Source organism: Scyliorhinus canicula, chromosome 12 (genome assembly GCF_902713615.1).
Source record: "Scyliorhinus canicula chromosome 12, sScyCan1.1, whole genome shotgun sequence".
NCBI classification, from domain to species: Eukaryota; Metazoa; Chordata; class Chondrichthyes; order Carcharhiniformes; family Scyliorhinidae; genus Scyliorhinus; species Scyliorhinus canicula.
The window spans coordinates 118,990,595-119,008,907 of record NC_052157.1 but is presented as its reverse complement, the minus strand read 5'-3'; the positions used below and the strand labels follow the sequence as shown (position 1 = coordinate 119,008,907).

Here is an 18,313-nt window from a genome sequence, read left to right as displayed (position 1 = left end):
TCTGCGGCGCGAGGGGGGCCCCCGGGGTCCTGGGGGGGGGGCGGGGGGCGATCGGACCCCGGGGGGTGCCCCCACGGTGGCCAGGCCCGCGATCGGGGGCCCCCCCTCAGAGTCCGGGCCAGTGCCCTGGGTGCACTCTTTCTCTTCCGCGGCCGCCATGGCGGAAGGGAAACCCACATCGCGCATGCGCCGGTGGTGACGTCAGCGTCCGCTGGCCGCTGATGTCACCGCCGGCGCATGCGCCGACCGCCGAAAGCCTCTCGGCCAGCCCCGCTGCCGGGGGCGCCGGTTTTTTGCGCCAGTCTTCTGGTGCCAACCGCTCCGGCGCGGGGCCCGGCCACCTTTGGGGATGCCCGACCCCTGAGTGGTTGGCGCCACTACCCTACGCCGGGACCCTCCGTCACGCTGGGTAGGGGAGAATCCAGCCCCCTATTTCTCATGAATGCAATGTTGCTGTAATCTTCAGAATGCTTCTTTTCATACCTGTACACAGGCGATCATGGCTGTATCACTGTCTGTCAATTCTCTATCATTTCAGGTGGAGCTGCTGCATCTAAAGCTGCTAAATATGGAGGTAAATCTACTTTCTACTGACATATTAACTGCTCCACATAACTGTTAAATTATTATCTTTGTGGATCGACAAAAGCTAAATATAGTTTAAAAAGAAAGTAATTTTCCTGCTATATGTAAGGACAGCGTGAGGAGCTCTTCCACATTAGTAACCGATACTTTGCTAATTCTTAAAACATCACGTCAGCCAAATGATCAGGCAGAACCAGTGACATGAGGCAGTAAACATCAAGAGCATTCATTGATGACGTTTCAACATTTATTATAGGGGTATCAGTTTTATCCAACATTAGTGTTGAGCAATGACCGGTTGACAAATATGCAGTCAAAACATTTCAGTGATGTTAATGTTGGCAAGGACAGCAGAATGCTTCATTCTGATAGAATCATATAATTTACAGTACAAAAGGCCATTCGGCCCTTCGAGTCTGCACGGCCCTTGGAAAGAGCACCCTACGAAAACCCGCACATTCCAACCTATCTCCGTAACCCAATAACCCCACCCCACCTATTTGGACATAAAAGGCAATTTAGCATGGCCAATCCACCTAACCTGCAAAAGCTTGGACTGTCGGCGGAAACCGGAGCACCCGGTCGAAACCCATGCAGGCACGGAGAAAACGTACAGACTTCGCATCAACAGTGACCCAAGCTGGGAACCTAACCTGGGACCCTGGAGCTGTGAAGCAACAGTGCTAACCATGTTTTATCATCTGACCTTTTATGTGCATATAAACAGTCATATGGCCTCCATCATCTCATCAAAAAGATGTGCCTCCAACAATGGAGCACTTCCTCCATCTTGCATAGATGAAAATTTCTTAACGGGAATCACAGTTCACCTTAAGAGTTGAAATGAATGTCAGGAATTAAAAAGGCAGCATAAACCCTTTGTTCACATTACTTTATCGTTGGCCACATCGTTGCAATAAATTCCTAAATCTGCACTAATTTTATGAAGTAATTCACTATTTCTCACTGTCAAATTCTTGTTATCACTATGTAGGTCTTGGCGTGGGTGTGCAGCCTGGCATTGGAGGAGGTCTGCAACCGGGTACTGGAATAGGTGTCCAGCCTGGCACTGGAATAGGTGGCTGGCCTGGCTTCGGGTTGGGTAATTTACATTTTCTCCGTTAAACTCTTTCACGAAAGCCTGTCTCATCCTGAAACTGGATACGCTTCAGAGAATTTGAAAACTGCCAGGGTTAGGGTTGGGATTCTCCCCTACCCAGCGGGGCGGACGGTCCCGTCACCAAGGAATAGCATTAACCACTCCGGCGGAGGGAAACAGTGGCCCCACAGCACAGGTCCGCCTGCAGATCAGTGGGTCCTGATGGTGGGCCAGGCCACCGTGGGGGCACCCCCTGGAGCCAGATCCCCCCCACGCCCCCCTGAGAACCCCAGAGGCCGCACACAGAACCAGGTCCCACCGGTAAGTACCTGGTCTAATTTACGCAGGCGGGACCAACCTAAAACGGGCGGCCGTTCGGCCCATCGCGGGCCGCAGAATCACCGGGGGGGGCCACTGCCAGTGGCCACCGACTGGTGCGGCACGATTCCCGCCCCCGCCAAAGCGGGGGGTCAAGAGAATTCCGCCCCTTTATTCAAAAAAGGAGGGAGACAAAAAACAAGGAACTATAGTCCAGTTAGCCTAACATCTGTCATTGGGAAAACCTTCAAGTCCATTATAAACAATGTAATCACAGAGCCTTTACAAATTCATAATATAATCAGGCAGAGTCAGCATGGCTTCATGAAAGGAAAATGTATTCAAATTCTTTGAGGTGGTAATGAGGAGGATAGATGAGAAGGAACCAGTAGATGGAATATACTTGGAGTTCCAAAAAGTGTTAGATTAGGTACCACACCAACAGCTACTTAATAAACTAAGACCCCATGGTTTCTGAGGTAGTATATTAGCATGAACAGAGGATAGAAGACAGAGAGCTGGGACAAGAGGGGCATTTTCAGGATGGCAACCTGTAACTAATGGAGTGCCACAGGGATCTGTACTGGCACCACAGTTGTTTGCAATATATGTCAATGACTTGGATTAGGAAAGTAAGTGTACTCTTGTCAAGTTTCCGGATAACACAAAATAGGTGGGAAGGCAAATGGTGAGCTTGACACAAAGAGGGCAGAATTCTCCCCCTCCCCACGCCGGGTGGGAGAATCATCGGGACTTAGTCTCCCGATGGGAGAATTGCGCCCAGAGTCTACAGAGGCATATAGACAGATTAGGTGAGTGGGCAAAACTTGGCATACTGAATAAAATGTGGAAAAATACGAAGTTATGCCCTTTACTAGGAAGAATAAAGGAGCTGAATATTATTTAAATGGAGAAAGATTACAGAAAACTGCAGCACAGAGGGATTTGAGGGTCCTCGTGCAGTTCAGCAGGTAATTGAGAAGGCAAACGGAGTGTTGCCCTTTATTTCAAGGGGATTGGAGTGTAAATTTGGGAAGTCCGGCTGAAACTATACAAGGGACTAGTTAAACCACACCTGGAATATTGTGAACAGCTTTGTTCCCCTTATCTAAGGAAATATATGCTGGCATTGGATGCAGTCCAGACAGGTTCAGTAGGTTGATCCCAGGTATGGAGGGAAAAGTGGATTGGGCCTAAGCTCATTGGAGTTGAGAAGAATGAGAAGCAACCTTATTGAGACATATAGGGCACGATTTAACAAAATGGGAACAAAGTTGAATCGCGAGTGTCTTTAGCCGTGTGTTTTCCGACTCTGTCAGTGCCGAGAAACACAATGCTCTCAAATGTCACTTGGGTTAGATAGGGGTACTAAGCGGGTGATGTTCTGCCGAGGTCAAACAGAGCCCTGTTTTCTGCACTGAGGAGTTCCACTCGCCGGAACTCCTCAGTCTAGCAAGTGATCAGGAGCCATTTTTACATGGTAAACTGATCTCCGAGGCCCGACACCCGACTCCCCCTGAGCCCCAACTCACTATGAGGGGGTAGACTGGCACGCCGGCATCCCCCCCAACATCCACACAGGGCACGCAGACCCGATCGCCACCACCCAGAAAATGTTAGCTTGGCAACTTGAAAGTGTCACCCTGGTACCCTGGCAGTGCCCCTGTCAGCTTGCAGTGCCACCTGCGCACCTTGGCACTGCTAGGCTGGCACCCAGGTGGCACTGCCAGGGCACTAGGCTGGCACTGCTGGTATGCCAGGCTGGCAGTGCCAGGGTGCCACCATGCCCAACGGGCATGCACCTGGGGGCCTCCATGCCCCTGGTAGGCCCCCACAAGTGCCGTTCCGTCTGGTCCCCATTTGTGGAGACCAGTATTGAATGGTGCTCACCTGAGGTCTCCGAGGCGAATGGGATTGATTCCAACGTCTCGAGTGCCGCATGAAACTGCATATTAGAGTTAGAGCAGCTGTCTCACTTTAATATGCAGATTTGATCTCGTGAGGCGTTGCAAGCCTGGTAGATCTCGGGAGCAGGGTCTCCCAGCGTCTACCGGCTACGTTGCTCCACAGCGTGCTGCTTTTCGGGTGCAGCGTAGCCATTCGATTATGCCCATGGGATCCTCAAGGGGCTTGACAGGATAGATGCTGAGAAGATATTTCCTCTGGTGGGAGAGTCTAAGACTAGCGGACATAATTTCAAAGTAAAGGGCTTCCATTTAAGACGGAGATGAGGAGGAATCTCTTCTCTCAGGGGGTGGTGAATCTTTGGAATTCTTTAGCACAGTGGGCTGCAGAGCCTGGGCCGTCGAGTATGTTCAAGACTGAGATAGATAGATGTTTATTTAGTATGGGAATCAAGAGTTCTGGGGTTAAGGCGGGTAAGTGGAGGTGAGGGTTAATCAGGTCAGCCATGAGGAAGGAGCAGTGCTCCGAAAGCTAGTGATTTGAAACTAACCTGTTGGACTTTAACCCGGTGTTGTAAGACTTCTTACTGTGTTCACTTTTAATGAAATGCTTAGTTCCACTTGGGATATTATGAATGTTCACAAGTGTTAATCGAGTTCAAAGAAACATTAAACAAATTTGCCAAAGCCAGTCAAAACCTCTTCTGAAATTCTGTCACAATGTTTCTGTCGTTGGGTGTTCACTTCATTGAATGCAGAGGCCAACATTGGCTTGATTTGTGCAATTTGTTGAATGTGTATGATTTCAGAAAGCCTATTTCTTATGAATGCGATGTTGCTGTAATCTTCAGAGTGCATCTTTTCATACCTGTATATAGACGGCCATGGCTGTATCACTGTCTGTCAATTCTCTATCATTTCAGGTGGAGCTGCTGCATCTAAAGCTGCTAAATATGGAGGTAAATCTACTTTCTACTGACATATTCCCTGCTCTATCATCTCATTAAAAAGATGATGCCTCCAGCAATGGAGCACTTCCTCCATCTTTCATAGAAGAAAAATTCTTAGGGAGGTTAACTGTTCAGCTTAAGTGTTGAAATGATTGTCTGAAATTAAAAAGGCGGCAAGATTCCTTTGTTTCATATTGCGGGCGAATCTCTGGCCACCTTGTTCCTGACACAATTCCTGCCATGTTGGGAGAACAGCAGGAAAGCCCCGAAACGGGCGGCAGGCGCCAAACAGTACACGTTCCCCACGGCCTGCTGAGCTGCCGTTTTCTGGTTCACACACTCGCTGGGTGTGAACCTGATGGCCATATTTAAATCATAATTTAAATATTCCGGGACAGTTTCAAGCTGGATTCTCCCGGCTGCGGGTAATCTTTCCCTCTGTGTCCCCAGCACCTCCCCGGTCACTGGTGCAGTGCGAAGCCGGCGGGAATCATGGCTGGTCTCCACACCCGAAATGACAGTTATTTTTAGGGGGGAGAATACTGCCCATCATTTCATCGTTAGTCACAATTGACCATAAATTCTTAAATTTGCACTAATTTTGTTAAGTGATTCATTATTTCTGATTATTAAATTGTTGTTCTCACAATAAAGGTCTTGGCTTGGGCGGGCAGCCTGGAGTTGGACTAGGTGTGCAGCCAGGCACTGGATTAGGGATCCAACCTGGCACAGGAATAGGTGTCCAGCCTGGCTTTGGATTGGGTAAATTACTGTCTTTTGAAATATATTTTTCTCCATTAAACTCTTTCACAAACGTATAAGTCTGTCTCATCCCAATTCTGAGCAAATGGAAGTGCCCACCCAGGCCATCATCAGTGATTCCTCTCATTCTTTAGATCATCAGTTTGAAAGGCTCTCTTTGGGCTGGCACTTTAGAATGCCTATTGCATTATATTGCGAGGGTGGCTTAGTGGCACAGTGGTTAGCACTGCTGCCTCACAGCACCAGAGTCCCGGATTTGATTCTGACCTTGGTGACTGTGTGGAGTTTGCACTTTCTCTCCGTGTCTGGGTGAGTTTCCTTCGGGTTCTCCAGTTTCCTCCCACAGTCCAAAGATGTGCAGGTAGGTGGATTGGCCAAGCTAAATTTGCCCCTTCGTGTTCAAAAGGTTCGGTGGGATTACAGGAATAGGGTAGGGCATGGGCCTTGGTAGGGTGCTCTTTCAGAGGGTCGGTGCAGACTCATTGGGCCAAATGCCCTCCTGTACTGTAGGGATTCTAAGGATATCACTGATTTTGACTCATTGATTTCCCCGGCAGCTGGGGATGGAGGGTTGTGGGCAGGAGTGAGATGAGCTGTGTTGATAGAGAAGTGAGCTGCGTTAGGAAGGGTTGAGCCATATCAGTGGGGGAGATGAGCTCTCTTGGGAGTAGGTGTCATGGGGGTAGGTCTGCTCTGTCAGGGAGTGATCTGTGTTGAGGCAGGTTGAATGGGATGGTGAGCTGTGTCAGTGTTGCTGTTGTGTTTTTGGGGTGTTTTGATACTCCACCTGATTTACTTAGATCCGCACCTCTAAGCAGGCTTTCGGCCAGCTTTGGAACATCTTGAGGTAAATCAGGGTAAGTGTAGGTAGAACTGGCCAAACTTGAGCATTTCAGGTCTGAGAATGATGGGGATGAGGGTAGACCATGAGCAAGGCTCCCAGAGACCATTTCTTGGTATCAGATGCTCCTGGTTCCAGTGTAAATCGGCTCCTCAATGCCATTGTTGCCCTCGACAGCAGCGAACATGTTAGTGTTCATCCAATAGGGAATTCACGAGAAACATTATTACCCAGAGAGTGATTTGAATGTGGAATTCGATGCTGCAGTGAATATCTGTGGCACTTAACCCGCATGCATTTAAGACCAAAGAGACCAGGGCATATTATAGTTAACGCAAGCTTTAGTCAATTACAGCATGTTCATCAGTCCCTACCACTTACACCAGATGGTTCTTGTGAATGGGGCTTGCTTACAATGCTCAATGATGTGACATCTGACAGACTTGAGGGCAGATGAGTACCCAAAATAGTTCCAGTGTCATCACTTTTAGTGAAACGCATCAGCAAGTTCTATTGGTCAAGCAAGAATATCAAGAAGGGTGTGAGGGACCTTTGCTGCTCACAAAGCATTAAAAAAGCAGCTCTTACAATATTTAGGAAAATCCTGTTTGGGATTAAAAATACAGCACACTCACGACATGACTTGGGATATTTTGGTTTCTTGGGATATTTTGAGAGTTCAAAAAGCGTTAAACTAGTTATGAAAATTTCAAACAAATTGCCAGAAATAATTTGGTTGGCCATTCATGCAATAAATGGAATTTCAAAGTCAACCTCGGCTCAATTTAAACAATTTAGGTCAATGATGAAAGCATCCAAAAACTATTCCTCAGGAATGCTATGTTGCTGTAACTTTCAGAATTCATCCTGTATACAAGGTCTGAGCTGAATCATTATCTGTCAATTCTCTATCATTACAGGTGGAGCTGCTGCATCTAAAGCTGCTAAATATAGAGGTACATACTACTGACATATTCACTGGTCTATCTAACTGTCAAATTATTATCTTTGAGAAACAAAAAAGCCAACATCATGTTAAAGAGATGGGAATTTTCCTGTTATATGTAATGACTATACGTGAGAAGCATTTTCATATTAGTGGCCTACACTTCGCTAATTCTTGGAGCATCACATCAGCCAAATGATCTGACTCAACCACTAACATGAGGCAGAAAACATCAGGAGCATTCATTAACAGGGTTTCAACTTTTATTGTTGTGATCTCAGGGTGGCACGGTGGTACAGTGGTTAGCACTGCTGCCTCGTGGCACCGAGGACCCGGGTCACTGTCCGTGTGGAGTTTACACATTCTCTCCGTGTCTGCGTAGGTCTCAACCCCACAACGCAAAGGTGTGTAGAGTAGCTGGATTAGCCACGCTAAATTGACCATTAACTGGAAGAAAAATAATTGACCACTCTAAATTTGTATGAAAAGAATTGTGATCTGAATTTTTTTACAAACTTTATGTTGAACAGCCTTCATTCTTTTTTGGATAATGTCATTGGACCTTTCATATCCACGTAAATAGGCAAAGTGGCCTCTATCATTTCATCCAAAACGTGGAATCTTTGGTAATGCAGCACCTCCTCCATTTTTCATTGAAAAAAAAAGATAATTTAAAAATATATTTGTTCAGACCAAAATTTTCATTATAATACAAACAACAATACAACATCCCCCCCCAAGCTCGCCCTCACCCTCCATAAGAAAAGCCAAACCTTAAATAAAATACAGAGACAACAACTCAAAATCCGTTTGCAATTTTTTTCTTCCACCATTAACTCCGGTGTCGGGGCAACCGAGTACGGGCGGTCCACCTCGAGAATGGCATCCACCAGTCTCTGCCTCTCCACCTTCCCAGATTTATCCCTATGCACCTCATAAGAGAATATCTCCCCCTTAATGACCCCCTTCAGGGCTTCCCAGAGCATAGAAAGCGACACCACTTCACTCCTATTGAATGCAACGTACACCCCAATGGCAGAGGACGCACGCTCACAAAATCACTTATCCATGAACATCGCTGTGTCCAATCTCCATGTGAGTTGATGAGAAAAGCTCGACTCCAACATCAAGTCCACAAAATGCAGAGCATACTCCGACGTAATGATTGTTGAGTAACCAGTCCTCCTCACCCCAGGGAAAAGAGACCAACCCACCAGGAAGAAGTCAATCCGGGAGTAAATCCGATGGATGTGGAAAAAAAAAGAAAGCTCCTTATCCCTTGGAAACATAAATCTCCACGGGTCTGCACCCCCCATCTCACCCCCACCACCCCCCCAATCTGTTCCATGAATACCAATAACCCCTTCACCACCCAGGTGGACTCAGAGACTTGGGATCTTGGGACTCGACCTATCCAATCTCAGATCAAAAACACAATTGAAGACCCCAACCCATTATTAACTAATGTGAATCATGGCCTGGGGTAGAAGCCAGCACCCTATTAATGATTGCTGTGTCTTCCCAGTTCAGAGCATACACATTGACCAACACCAGTGCCCAACACCACTGGCGTAACCGCCTGCGACCCGCTGATGATAGTGTAGCTCCCACCTTGATCTGCCAATCCAGTAACCATGGAAAAAGCCATCCTCTCATTGATCAACACAGCGGCACCCAGGCCTTACAATCAAAGTCCAAGTGATATTCCTACCCCACATAACCCTTCTGCAATCTTCTTTGATCTTTGATTTTCAGATGGGTCTCCTGGAAGAAAACGACATCCACCTTCAAATTTCCAAGATGCACAAACACCCGAGCCCTTTTTACTGGGCCATTTAACCCCCTCACATTCCACATTATCAACTGGACGGGGGGATCCGACCAGCTCCCCATCCAGACCCATTTCCCTTATGGGGACTAAATCCCCACGCCCGCGGGAAAACCAGTGCCAACCAGTACAGTGTCACCAGCCCCCGAAAGTAAGGAATTCTCCGAACTTTCGGGGGCTAGGTGGATGGCCATGGGGTTGGCGACACATCAGCCGGCGCCAAAGGGACGGCGTGAGTTCGCGCATGTGTGGAACGGCTGGCATATTTCCACGCATGCACGGGGGTTCTCTTCTCCGCACCGGCCCCTGAACAATATGGCGGAGCCCTACAGGGGCCCGGTGCAGAGGAAAGAAGTCCCCCCATGGAACAAGCCCGGCTGCAAATCCCCCTGGGTCGGATCCCCCCCACCCCCAATGGCCGCCCCTGCATACTCACCTGCAAGGTCCCGCCATGCGTGAGGTGAGTAATTCACGCCGGCGGGACTGGCCAAAACTGGATGGCCGCTCAGCCCATCGGGGCTCAGAGAATCGCCGTGGAGGGGGCCGCTGAAACTGTGGGGATAGCCCAAGCGCCAACCATAGCCCCCTAGAAATGGGAGAATTCCTCACTTTCAGGGGATGTTGACGCCGGAGTGTTTGGGGTCAGTTTTCACGCCGGCATGGGAACATAGCCCCATTATTAGAGAATCCCGCCCAACATCTCTTTCTCCAGGGAGACAATCCGATCACTATGGCTGGAGGGCGTCACCCCCACCTTCTGTATTGTCGCCTGTGTTATCTCTATCCACCAGTCCATTTTGGCCATGGCTGCTTGAATTGGGGTCTGAAGACCCCTCCATCGCCTTCTCCAGATCGTAGGCGATTGCCTGGCACTGCTTTTTAAATTAATTGGTCAAGGTGCTAACCAACGTCTCCGTCGACCACTGAGGGGCCAAAAACATAGCAGATCATCGCCATTTGCCCCCTGCTAAGGCTCGAGGGACAGACTGAGTCTGATGACGATCCCTTGTCCAACTTGTGCCTTGTGTTATATTTACTGGACCTTATTCATCCGAGAGGATCTTATTTCATTGAACTACAGCAATTTCCTCCAAGGAAAATGATAATAAACCAGCAAAAAGGACTGAAAACCAAGTATCCTGGCGGAAACCACTTCATGTGCGAATGCTCATCACACCACCGGAAGTCAAGTTCGGGAGAATAAATAAATGTCTGGTTTTAAAAAGGCAGCAGAATTTCTCGATTCACATTACTTCCCTGTTGGCCACAATTGGCCTAAAAATCCTAAATCTGCACTAATTTTATTTTTTTTTAAAAGTGATTTCCTATTTCCAACTATTAAATTCTTGTTTTCTCAATATAGCTCTTGGATTAGGTGTGCAGCCTGGCGCTGGATTAGGCACTGGATTAGGTGTGCAGCCTGGCGCTGGATTAGGCACTGGATTAGGAGTCCAGCCTGGCATCGGAATGGGTAATTTGCTTTCTTTTAAAATACATTTTCCTCCATTATGCTCCGTATATCACACTGCTTCTTTCTTTCAGCCCTTGTTCTCGTGCCTATTGCATTTCTCTTTTGAGCTTGTTATTCAAGTGTCTGTATTTCAGCTTGCCATCTTCGGTTGATATTCTTCCTTTTTCTCCGTTCTTCCATCTTTGTAAAAAGTCTGTCTCATCCCAATTATGTGCAAATGGAGGCATCTGGCACAGAGTGAAATTAACAACAAAAGCAAAAGAAAAATTCATCGAGGATCCAGGAAGGGAAGGTTGATGGGCTGCAGTTGAAAAGTTTGACCAAAGGGCATGTTCTAGTTGTGAATAGCTGGGGAATCTCACTCCTGGGGTATTTCTTTTATTTAAAATTAACTGTATAAACATCGTAGATGGATAAAGGCTCACATATAGAACCCAGTATAATGAGAAGCAGAATAACATTTGAAATGACAGAACTGGTGATATCAGGTATAGTGGTACTCCGGAATTTATCAACCCTATGTAATTTTGCACTGGTGCATTAAAACAAATTCAAGTTTTTTTGTAGTTCAGCGAGCCAGTAACTTTGTCAACCCCCCAGGCTCCCGTAAGTGAAAAATATTTGCATCTGTTGATTTGAGTTACTGCAATCCAAACATCCCAATTTGCAATTGTTTGTAGCTTGATCATGCTCAATCAATTGACTAAGATGGGCAGCACGGTGGCGCAGTGGGTTAGCCCTGTGGCCTCACGGCGCTGATGTCCCAGTTTCGATCCCGGCTCTAGGTCTCTATTCGGGTGGAGTTTGCACATTCTCCCTGTTTTGCATGGGTTTCACCCCTACAACCCAAAGATGTGCAGGCTAGTTTGATTGGCCATGCTAAATTGCCTCTGAATTCGGTACTCTAAATTTTTTTTTAAATCAATTGACTAAGACTTTTGACTTTGTACTGAGCTTAAAAGTTATCATGAGGAAATTAAGAACTTCCCATAATAAATTACTGGAGTCTTGAATTTTTTTTTGTATTCAAGTCCAACAGAGTTTAGAGTTTCCATATCCTTTGTTCACATTAGACTGAGTTTCGACATTCCCCTCTTTATATTGTTGCAATTACATATTTGAATCTACCAAATTCGCAGGTATTAAAGTTGAAGTTTTGAAAGAAATTTCATTCATTCAAACCTCCTGCAATGGAGTGCACTGTTGCTTCACAGGGTCCCAGGTTCGATTCCCAGCTTAGGTCACTGTCTGTGCGGAGTCTGAACATTCTCCCTGTGTCTGCGTGGGTTTCCTCTGGGTGCTCCGGTTTCCTTCCACAAGTCCCCAAAGATGTGCTGTTAGATAATCTGGACATTATGAATTCTCCCTCTGTGTACCCAGACAGGCGCCAGAATGTGGCGACTAGGGGCTTTTCACAGTAACTTTATTGCAGTGTTAATGTAAGCCTACTTGTGACAATAAAGATTATTTAAAAAAGCAAAACCGTGCCATCGGATTTGACTGTCACATGTGCCTACATATCACTGGTCCTGACTCACTGGTTTCCCTGGCAGCTGGGGAGATCTGACAAACACAAAAGATGCATCCAGCAAAACCTGGAGTTTGTGGTTTCCCTCTGAAACTCTTCCATCTGCCTACATAACCCACGAATGTTAGTATCCAGGGCAGTCGAATCACAATGCTTTAACACATCTATTGTATACTGAGGCAGAGCCACAGCTCTTGGAACATTTTGAGATTTCACAAGTATCAATCTTGTTCGATAAATAGTAAAAGAAACTTGGCAAAGATAGAACCTTTTAAAAAATTCTTTCTTACAAATTTTAAGGAGCTCGTCACGTACCCAATGAAACTCAGAGGTCAATGTTCGCTCAATTTGAGTAATTGTCCTTAATATGTAAAAATTCTGTGAAATGATAACTCAGGAATGCTGAGTTGCTGTTAATCTTCAGAAAGTTTCTGATCACATAGTCTGCATACAGCCCGTCTTCTTTGCATCATTACCAGTTGATTCTCTATTGTTTCAGGTGGAGCTGCTGCATTAAAAGCTGCTAAATATCGAGGTAAATATTCCTAATTCTGACATATTGATTGTTCTGCTTAACTGTCAAATTATTATTATATTCAAGAAGATAGAATAAAGCCAAAGAAGAAGGTATTTTCCTGATAAACATAGGTCCGTAATTTCCTGGCTCCCCGGTGTCTGATTTGAGGAATACCCCCAAGGTGTGCTGGGGTATCCCACTTGGAAATTCCCAGCTAAGGCGTTATGCAACAATTGTCCAGAAGTGCTCACTTTGCATTGATGTGGAGATGCCGGCGTTGGACTGGGGTGCACTTTGCATTGCACAGGGCAGCACGGTAGTGCAGTGGGTTAGCCCTGTTACCTCATAGCACCGAGGTCCCAGGTTTGATCCCGGCTCTGGGTCACTGTCCGTGTGGAGTTTGCACGTTCTCCCCGTGTTTGCGTGGGTTTCGCCCCCACAACCCAAAGATGTGCAAGTAGGTGGATTGGCCACGCTAAATTGACCATTAACTGCAAGAAAAGGAATTGACCACTCTAAATTTGTAGAAAAGAATTGTGATCTTAATTTTTTTCCAAACTTTATGTGAAACAGCCTTCAGTTTATGTTAGTGCTGGTGAAAGCCGCGGAGTGTCGCATTCTTTTTTGGATAATGTCTTGGGACCTTTCATATCCACGTAAACAGGCAAAGTGGCCTCTATCATTTCAACCAAAATGTGAAATCTCTGGTAATGCAGCACCTCCTGCATTTTTCATTGAAGAAAAAACATTTGGGATAATTAAAAAATATTTTTGTTCAGACCAAAATTTTCATTATAACACAAACAACAATAGGACAGCACCCCCCCCCCCCCCCCCCCCCCCCGCCCCCAAGCTTGCCCTCACCCTCCATGAGAAAAGCAAAATACAGAGACAACAACTCAAAATCCGTTTGCGATTTTTTTTCTTCAACCATTAACTCCAGTGTCGGGGCAACCGAGTACGGGCGGTCCACCTCGAGAATGGCATCCACCAGTCTCTGCCTCTCCACCTTCCCAGATTTATCCCTGTGCACTTCATAAGAGAATATCTCCCCCCTAAAGAACCCCTTCAGAGCTTCCGAGAGCGTAGAAAGCGACACCACTTCACCCCTATTGAATGCAATGTACACCTCAATGGCAGAGGGCGCACGCTCACAAAATCCCTCATCCATGAACAACGTGTGTCCAATCTCCATGAGAGTTGATGAGAAAAGCCCGGCTCCAACATCAAGTCCACAAAATGCAGAACACACTCCGACATGATGATTGTCGAGTAGCCAGCCCTCCTCACCCCAGGGAAAAGAGACCAACCCACCATGAAGAAGTCAATCCGGGAGTAAATCCGATGGATGTGGGGAAAAAAAAAGAAAACTCCTTATCCCTTGGAAACATAAATCTCCACGGGTCTGCACCCCCCCCCCCCCCCCCCCCCACCTCCCAACCCCAATTGTTCCATGAATACTAATAACACCTGCACCACCCAGGTGGACTCAGAGACTTGGGATCTTGGGACTCGACCTATCCAATCTCAGATCCAAAACACAATTGAAGACCCCAACCCATTATTAACTAATGTGAATCATGGCCTGGAGTAGAAGCCAGCACCTTATTAATGATTGCTGTGCCTTCCCAGTTCAGAGCATACACATTGACCAACACGACTGCCCAACACCAGCGACCCGCTAATGATAGTGTACCTCCCAACTTGGTCTGCCAATCCAGTAACCACGGAAAAAGCCATCCTCTCATTGATCAACACAGCGGCACCCAGGCCTTACAATCAAAGTCCAAGTGATATTCCTGCCCCACATAACCCTTCCGCAATCTTCCTTGATCTTTGATTTTCAGATGGGTCTCCTGGAGGAAGCATTCAAACCTTCAAACCTGCACAAACAACCGAGCCCTTTTCACTGGGCCATTTAATCCCCTCACATTCCACATTATCAACCGGATGAGGGGACTCCGGCCTGCTCCCATCCAGACCCATTTCATTGGTGCCAACCAGTACGGTGTCACCAGCCCCCGAAAGTGAGGAATTCTCTGAACTTTTGGGGGCCAGGTGGATGGCCGAGGGGTTGGCGGCACTCCAGCCGGCGCTGAAGGGACGGCGCGAGTTCGCGCATGCTCGGAACGGCCGGCATGATGCCGTGCAGGCGCGGACCGGCTGCCGTATTTCCGCACATGCACGGGGGTTCTCCGCACCGGCCCTACGGAGCCCTACAGGGGCCCGGTGCAGAGGAAAGAAGTCTCCCCATGGAACAAGCCCACCCGCAAATTGGTAGGCCCCGATCGCGGACCAGGCCATTGTGGGGGCATCACCCTGGGTCGGATCCCCCCCCCCCCCCCCCCCCCCCCCCCCCCCCCCGCCCCATGGCTGCACCTGCATACTCTCCTGCCAGTTCCTGCCATGCTTGAGGTGAGTAATTCATGCCGGTGGGACTGGCAAAATCTGGACGTCCACTCAGCCCATTGGGATTCGGAGAACCGCCGGAGAGGGGGTCGCTGGAGCTGCGGGTACCACTCCGGCACCAACATAGACCCCGAGAAAGGGGAGAATTCCTCACTTTCAGGGGCCGTTGACACCGGAGTGGTTGGGGCCGATTTTTAGGCCGGCGTGGGAACATAACCCCATTATTAGAGAATCCTGCCCAACATCTCTCAGTAGAACTGTTTTTATTAGTCGCCCAACATCTCTGGCTCCAGGGAGACAATTCGATCACTATGGCTGAAGAGCATCACCCCCACCTTCTGTATCGTCGCCCATTGTATCTCTATCGGCCAGTCCCTTTTGGCCATGGCCGCTTGAATTGAGGGCCGAAGACCCCTCCATTGCATTCTCCAGATCCTAGATGATTGCCTGGCACTGCTTTTTAAATTAATTGGTCCAGGTGCTAACCAACGTCTCTGTCGACCACTGAGGGGCCAATAACATAGCAGATCATCGCCATTTGCCCCCTGCTAAGGCTCGAGGGACAGATTGATGACGATCCCTTGCCCAACTTGTGCCTTGTGTTATATTTACTGGACCTTATTCACACGAGAGGATCTTATTTCATTGAACTACAGCAATTTCCTCCAAAGAAAATGATAATAAACCAGCAAAAAGGACTGAAAACCAAGTATCCTGGCGGAAGCCATCTCATGTGCGAATGTTCATCACACCACCGGAAGTCAAGTTCGGGAGAATAAATAAATGTCTGGCGTTAAAAAGGCAGCAGAATTTCTCGGTTCACATTACTTCCCTGTTGCCCACAATTGGCCTAAAAATCCTAAATCTGCACTAATTTTTTTTTTTTTTTAAAGTGATTCACTATTTCCAACTATTAAGTCCTTGTTTTCTCAATATAGCTCTTGGATTAGGTGTGCAGCCTGGCGCTGGATTAGGCACTGGATTCGGTGTGCAGCCTGGCGCTGGATTAGGCACTGGATTAGGAGTCCAGCCTGGCATCGGAATGGGTAATTTGCTTTCTTTTAAAATACATTTTCCTCCATTATGCTCCGTATATCACACTGCTTCTTTCTTTCAGCCCTTGTTCTCGTGCCTATTGCTTTTCTCTTTTGAGCTTGTTATTCAAGTGTCTGTATTTCAGCTTGCCATCTTCGGTTGATATTCTTCCTTTTTCTCCGTTCTTCCATCTTTGTAAAAAGTCTGTCTCACCCCAAGTATGTGCAAATGGAGGCATCTGGCACAGAGTGAAATTAACAACAAAAGCAAAAGAAAAATTCATCAAGGATCCAGGAAGGGAAGGTTGATGGGCTGCAGTTGAAAAGTTTGACCAAAGGGCATGTTCTAGTTGTGAATAGCTGGGGAATCTCACTCCTGGGGTATTTCTTTTATTTAAAATTAATTGTATAAACATCGTAGATGGATAAGGGCTCACATATAGAAGCCAGTATAATGAGAAGCAGAATAACATTTGAAATGACAGAACTGGTGATATCAGGTACAGTGGTACTCAGGAATTTATCAACCCTATGTAATTTTGCACTGGTGCATTAAAACAAATTCAAGTTTTTTTTATAGTTCAGCGAGCCAGTAACTATGCCAACCCCCAAGGCTCCCGTAAGTGAAAAATATTTGCATCTGTTGATTTGACTTACTGCAATCCAAACATCGCAATTTGCAATTGTTTGTAGCTTGATCATGCTCAATCAATTGACTAAGAGTTTTGATTTTGTCCTGAGCTTAAAAGTTATCATGAGGAAATTAAGAACTTCCCATAATAAATTACTGGAGTCTTGATTTTATTTTTTGTATATTCAAGTCCAAAAGAGTTTAGAGTTTTCATATCCTTTGTTCACATTAGACTGAGTTTCGACATTCCCCTCTTTATATCAGCAGGGTAGCATGGTGGTTAGCATAAATGCTTCACAGCTCCAGGGTCCAGGTTCGATTCCCGGCTGGGTCACTGTCTGTGTGGAGTCTGCACGTCCTCCCCCTGTGTACGTGGGTTTCCTCCCACAGTCCAAAGATGTGCGGGTTAGGTGGATTGGCCATGCTAAATTGCCCGTAGTGTCCTAATAAAAGTAAGGTTAAGGGGGGGGTTGTTGGGTTACGGGTATAGGGTGGATACGTGGGTTTGAGTAGGGTGATCATGGCTCGGCACAACATTGAGGGCCGAAGGGCCTGTTCTGTGCTGTACTGTTCTATGTTCTATATTGTTGCAATTACATATTTGAATCTACCAAATACGCAGGTATTAAAGTTGAAGTTTTTGAAGTATTTTCATTCATTCAAACCTCCTGCAATAGAGTGCACTGTTGCTTCACAGGGTCCCAGGTTCGATTCCCAGCTTGGGTCACTGTCTGTGCGGAGTCTGAACGTTCTCCCTGTGTCTGCGTGGGTTTCCTCTGGGTGCTCTGGTTTCCTTCCACAAGTCCCCAAAGATGTGCTGTTAGATCATTTGGACATTCTGAATTCTCCCTCTGTGTACCCAAACAGGCGCCAGAATGTGGCGACTTGGGGCTTTTCACAGTAACTTTATTGCAGTGTTAATGTAAGCCTACTTGTGACAATAAAGATTATTTTTAAAAGCAAAACCGTGCCATCGGATTTGACTGTCACATGTGCCTACATATCACTGGTCCTGACTCATTGGTTTCCCTGGCAGCTGGGGAGATCTGACAAACACAAAAGATGCATCCAGCGAAACCTGGAGTTTGTGGTTTCCCTCTGAAACTCTTCCATCTGCCTATATAACCCACGCATGTTAGTATCCAGGGCAGTCAAATAACAATGCTTTAAAACATCTATTGTATCCTGAGGCAGAGCCACAGCTCTTAGAACATTCTGAGATTTCACAAGTATCAATCTTGTTCGATAAATAGTAAAAGAAACTTGGCAAAGATAGAACCTATAAAAAACTTATTTGTTTCAAATTTTAAGCAGCTCGTCACGCACCCAATGAAACTCAGAGGTCAATGTCTGCTCAATTTGATTAATTGTTCTTAATATGTAAAAATTCAGTGAAATTATAACTCAGGGATTCTGAGTTGCTGTTAATCTTCAGAAAGTTTCTGATCACACAGTCTGCATACAGCCCGTCTTCTTTGCATCATTACCAG

General features: G+C 46.7%; 1 protein-coding gene across 6 annotated transcripts in view; it reads left to right on the top strand.

The window, feature by feature from the left end:
• LOC119974725 (elastin-like) overlaps positions 1–18,313 on the top strand; it is a 290,086-nt gene that overhangs the window by 212,430 nt on the left and 59,343 nt on the right. For all 6 annotated transcript variants that reach the window (XM_038813896.1, XM_038813894.1, XM_038813895.1 and 3 more), the window contains 8 exons: positions 539–574; positions 1,580–1,687; positions 4,830–4,865; positions 5,511–5,618; positions 7,380–7,415; positions 10,597–10,704; positions 12,732–12,767; positions 16,097–16,204. In XM_038813896.1, the coding sequence (XP_038669824.1) occupies positions 539–574; positions 1,580–1,687; positions 4,830–4,865; positions 5,511–5,618; positions 7,380–7,415; positions 10,597–10,704; positions 12,732–12,767; positions 16,097–16,204 (576 nt within the window). The remainder of the gene's footprint in view (positions 1–538; positions 575–1,579; positions 1,688–4,829; positions 4,866–5,510; positions 5,619–7,379; positions 7,416–10,596; positions 10,705–12,731; positions 12,768–16,096; positions 16,205–18,313) is intronic.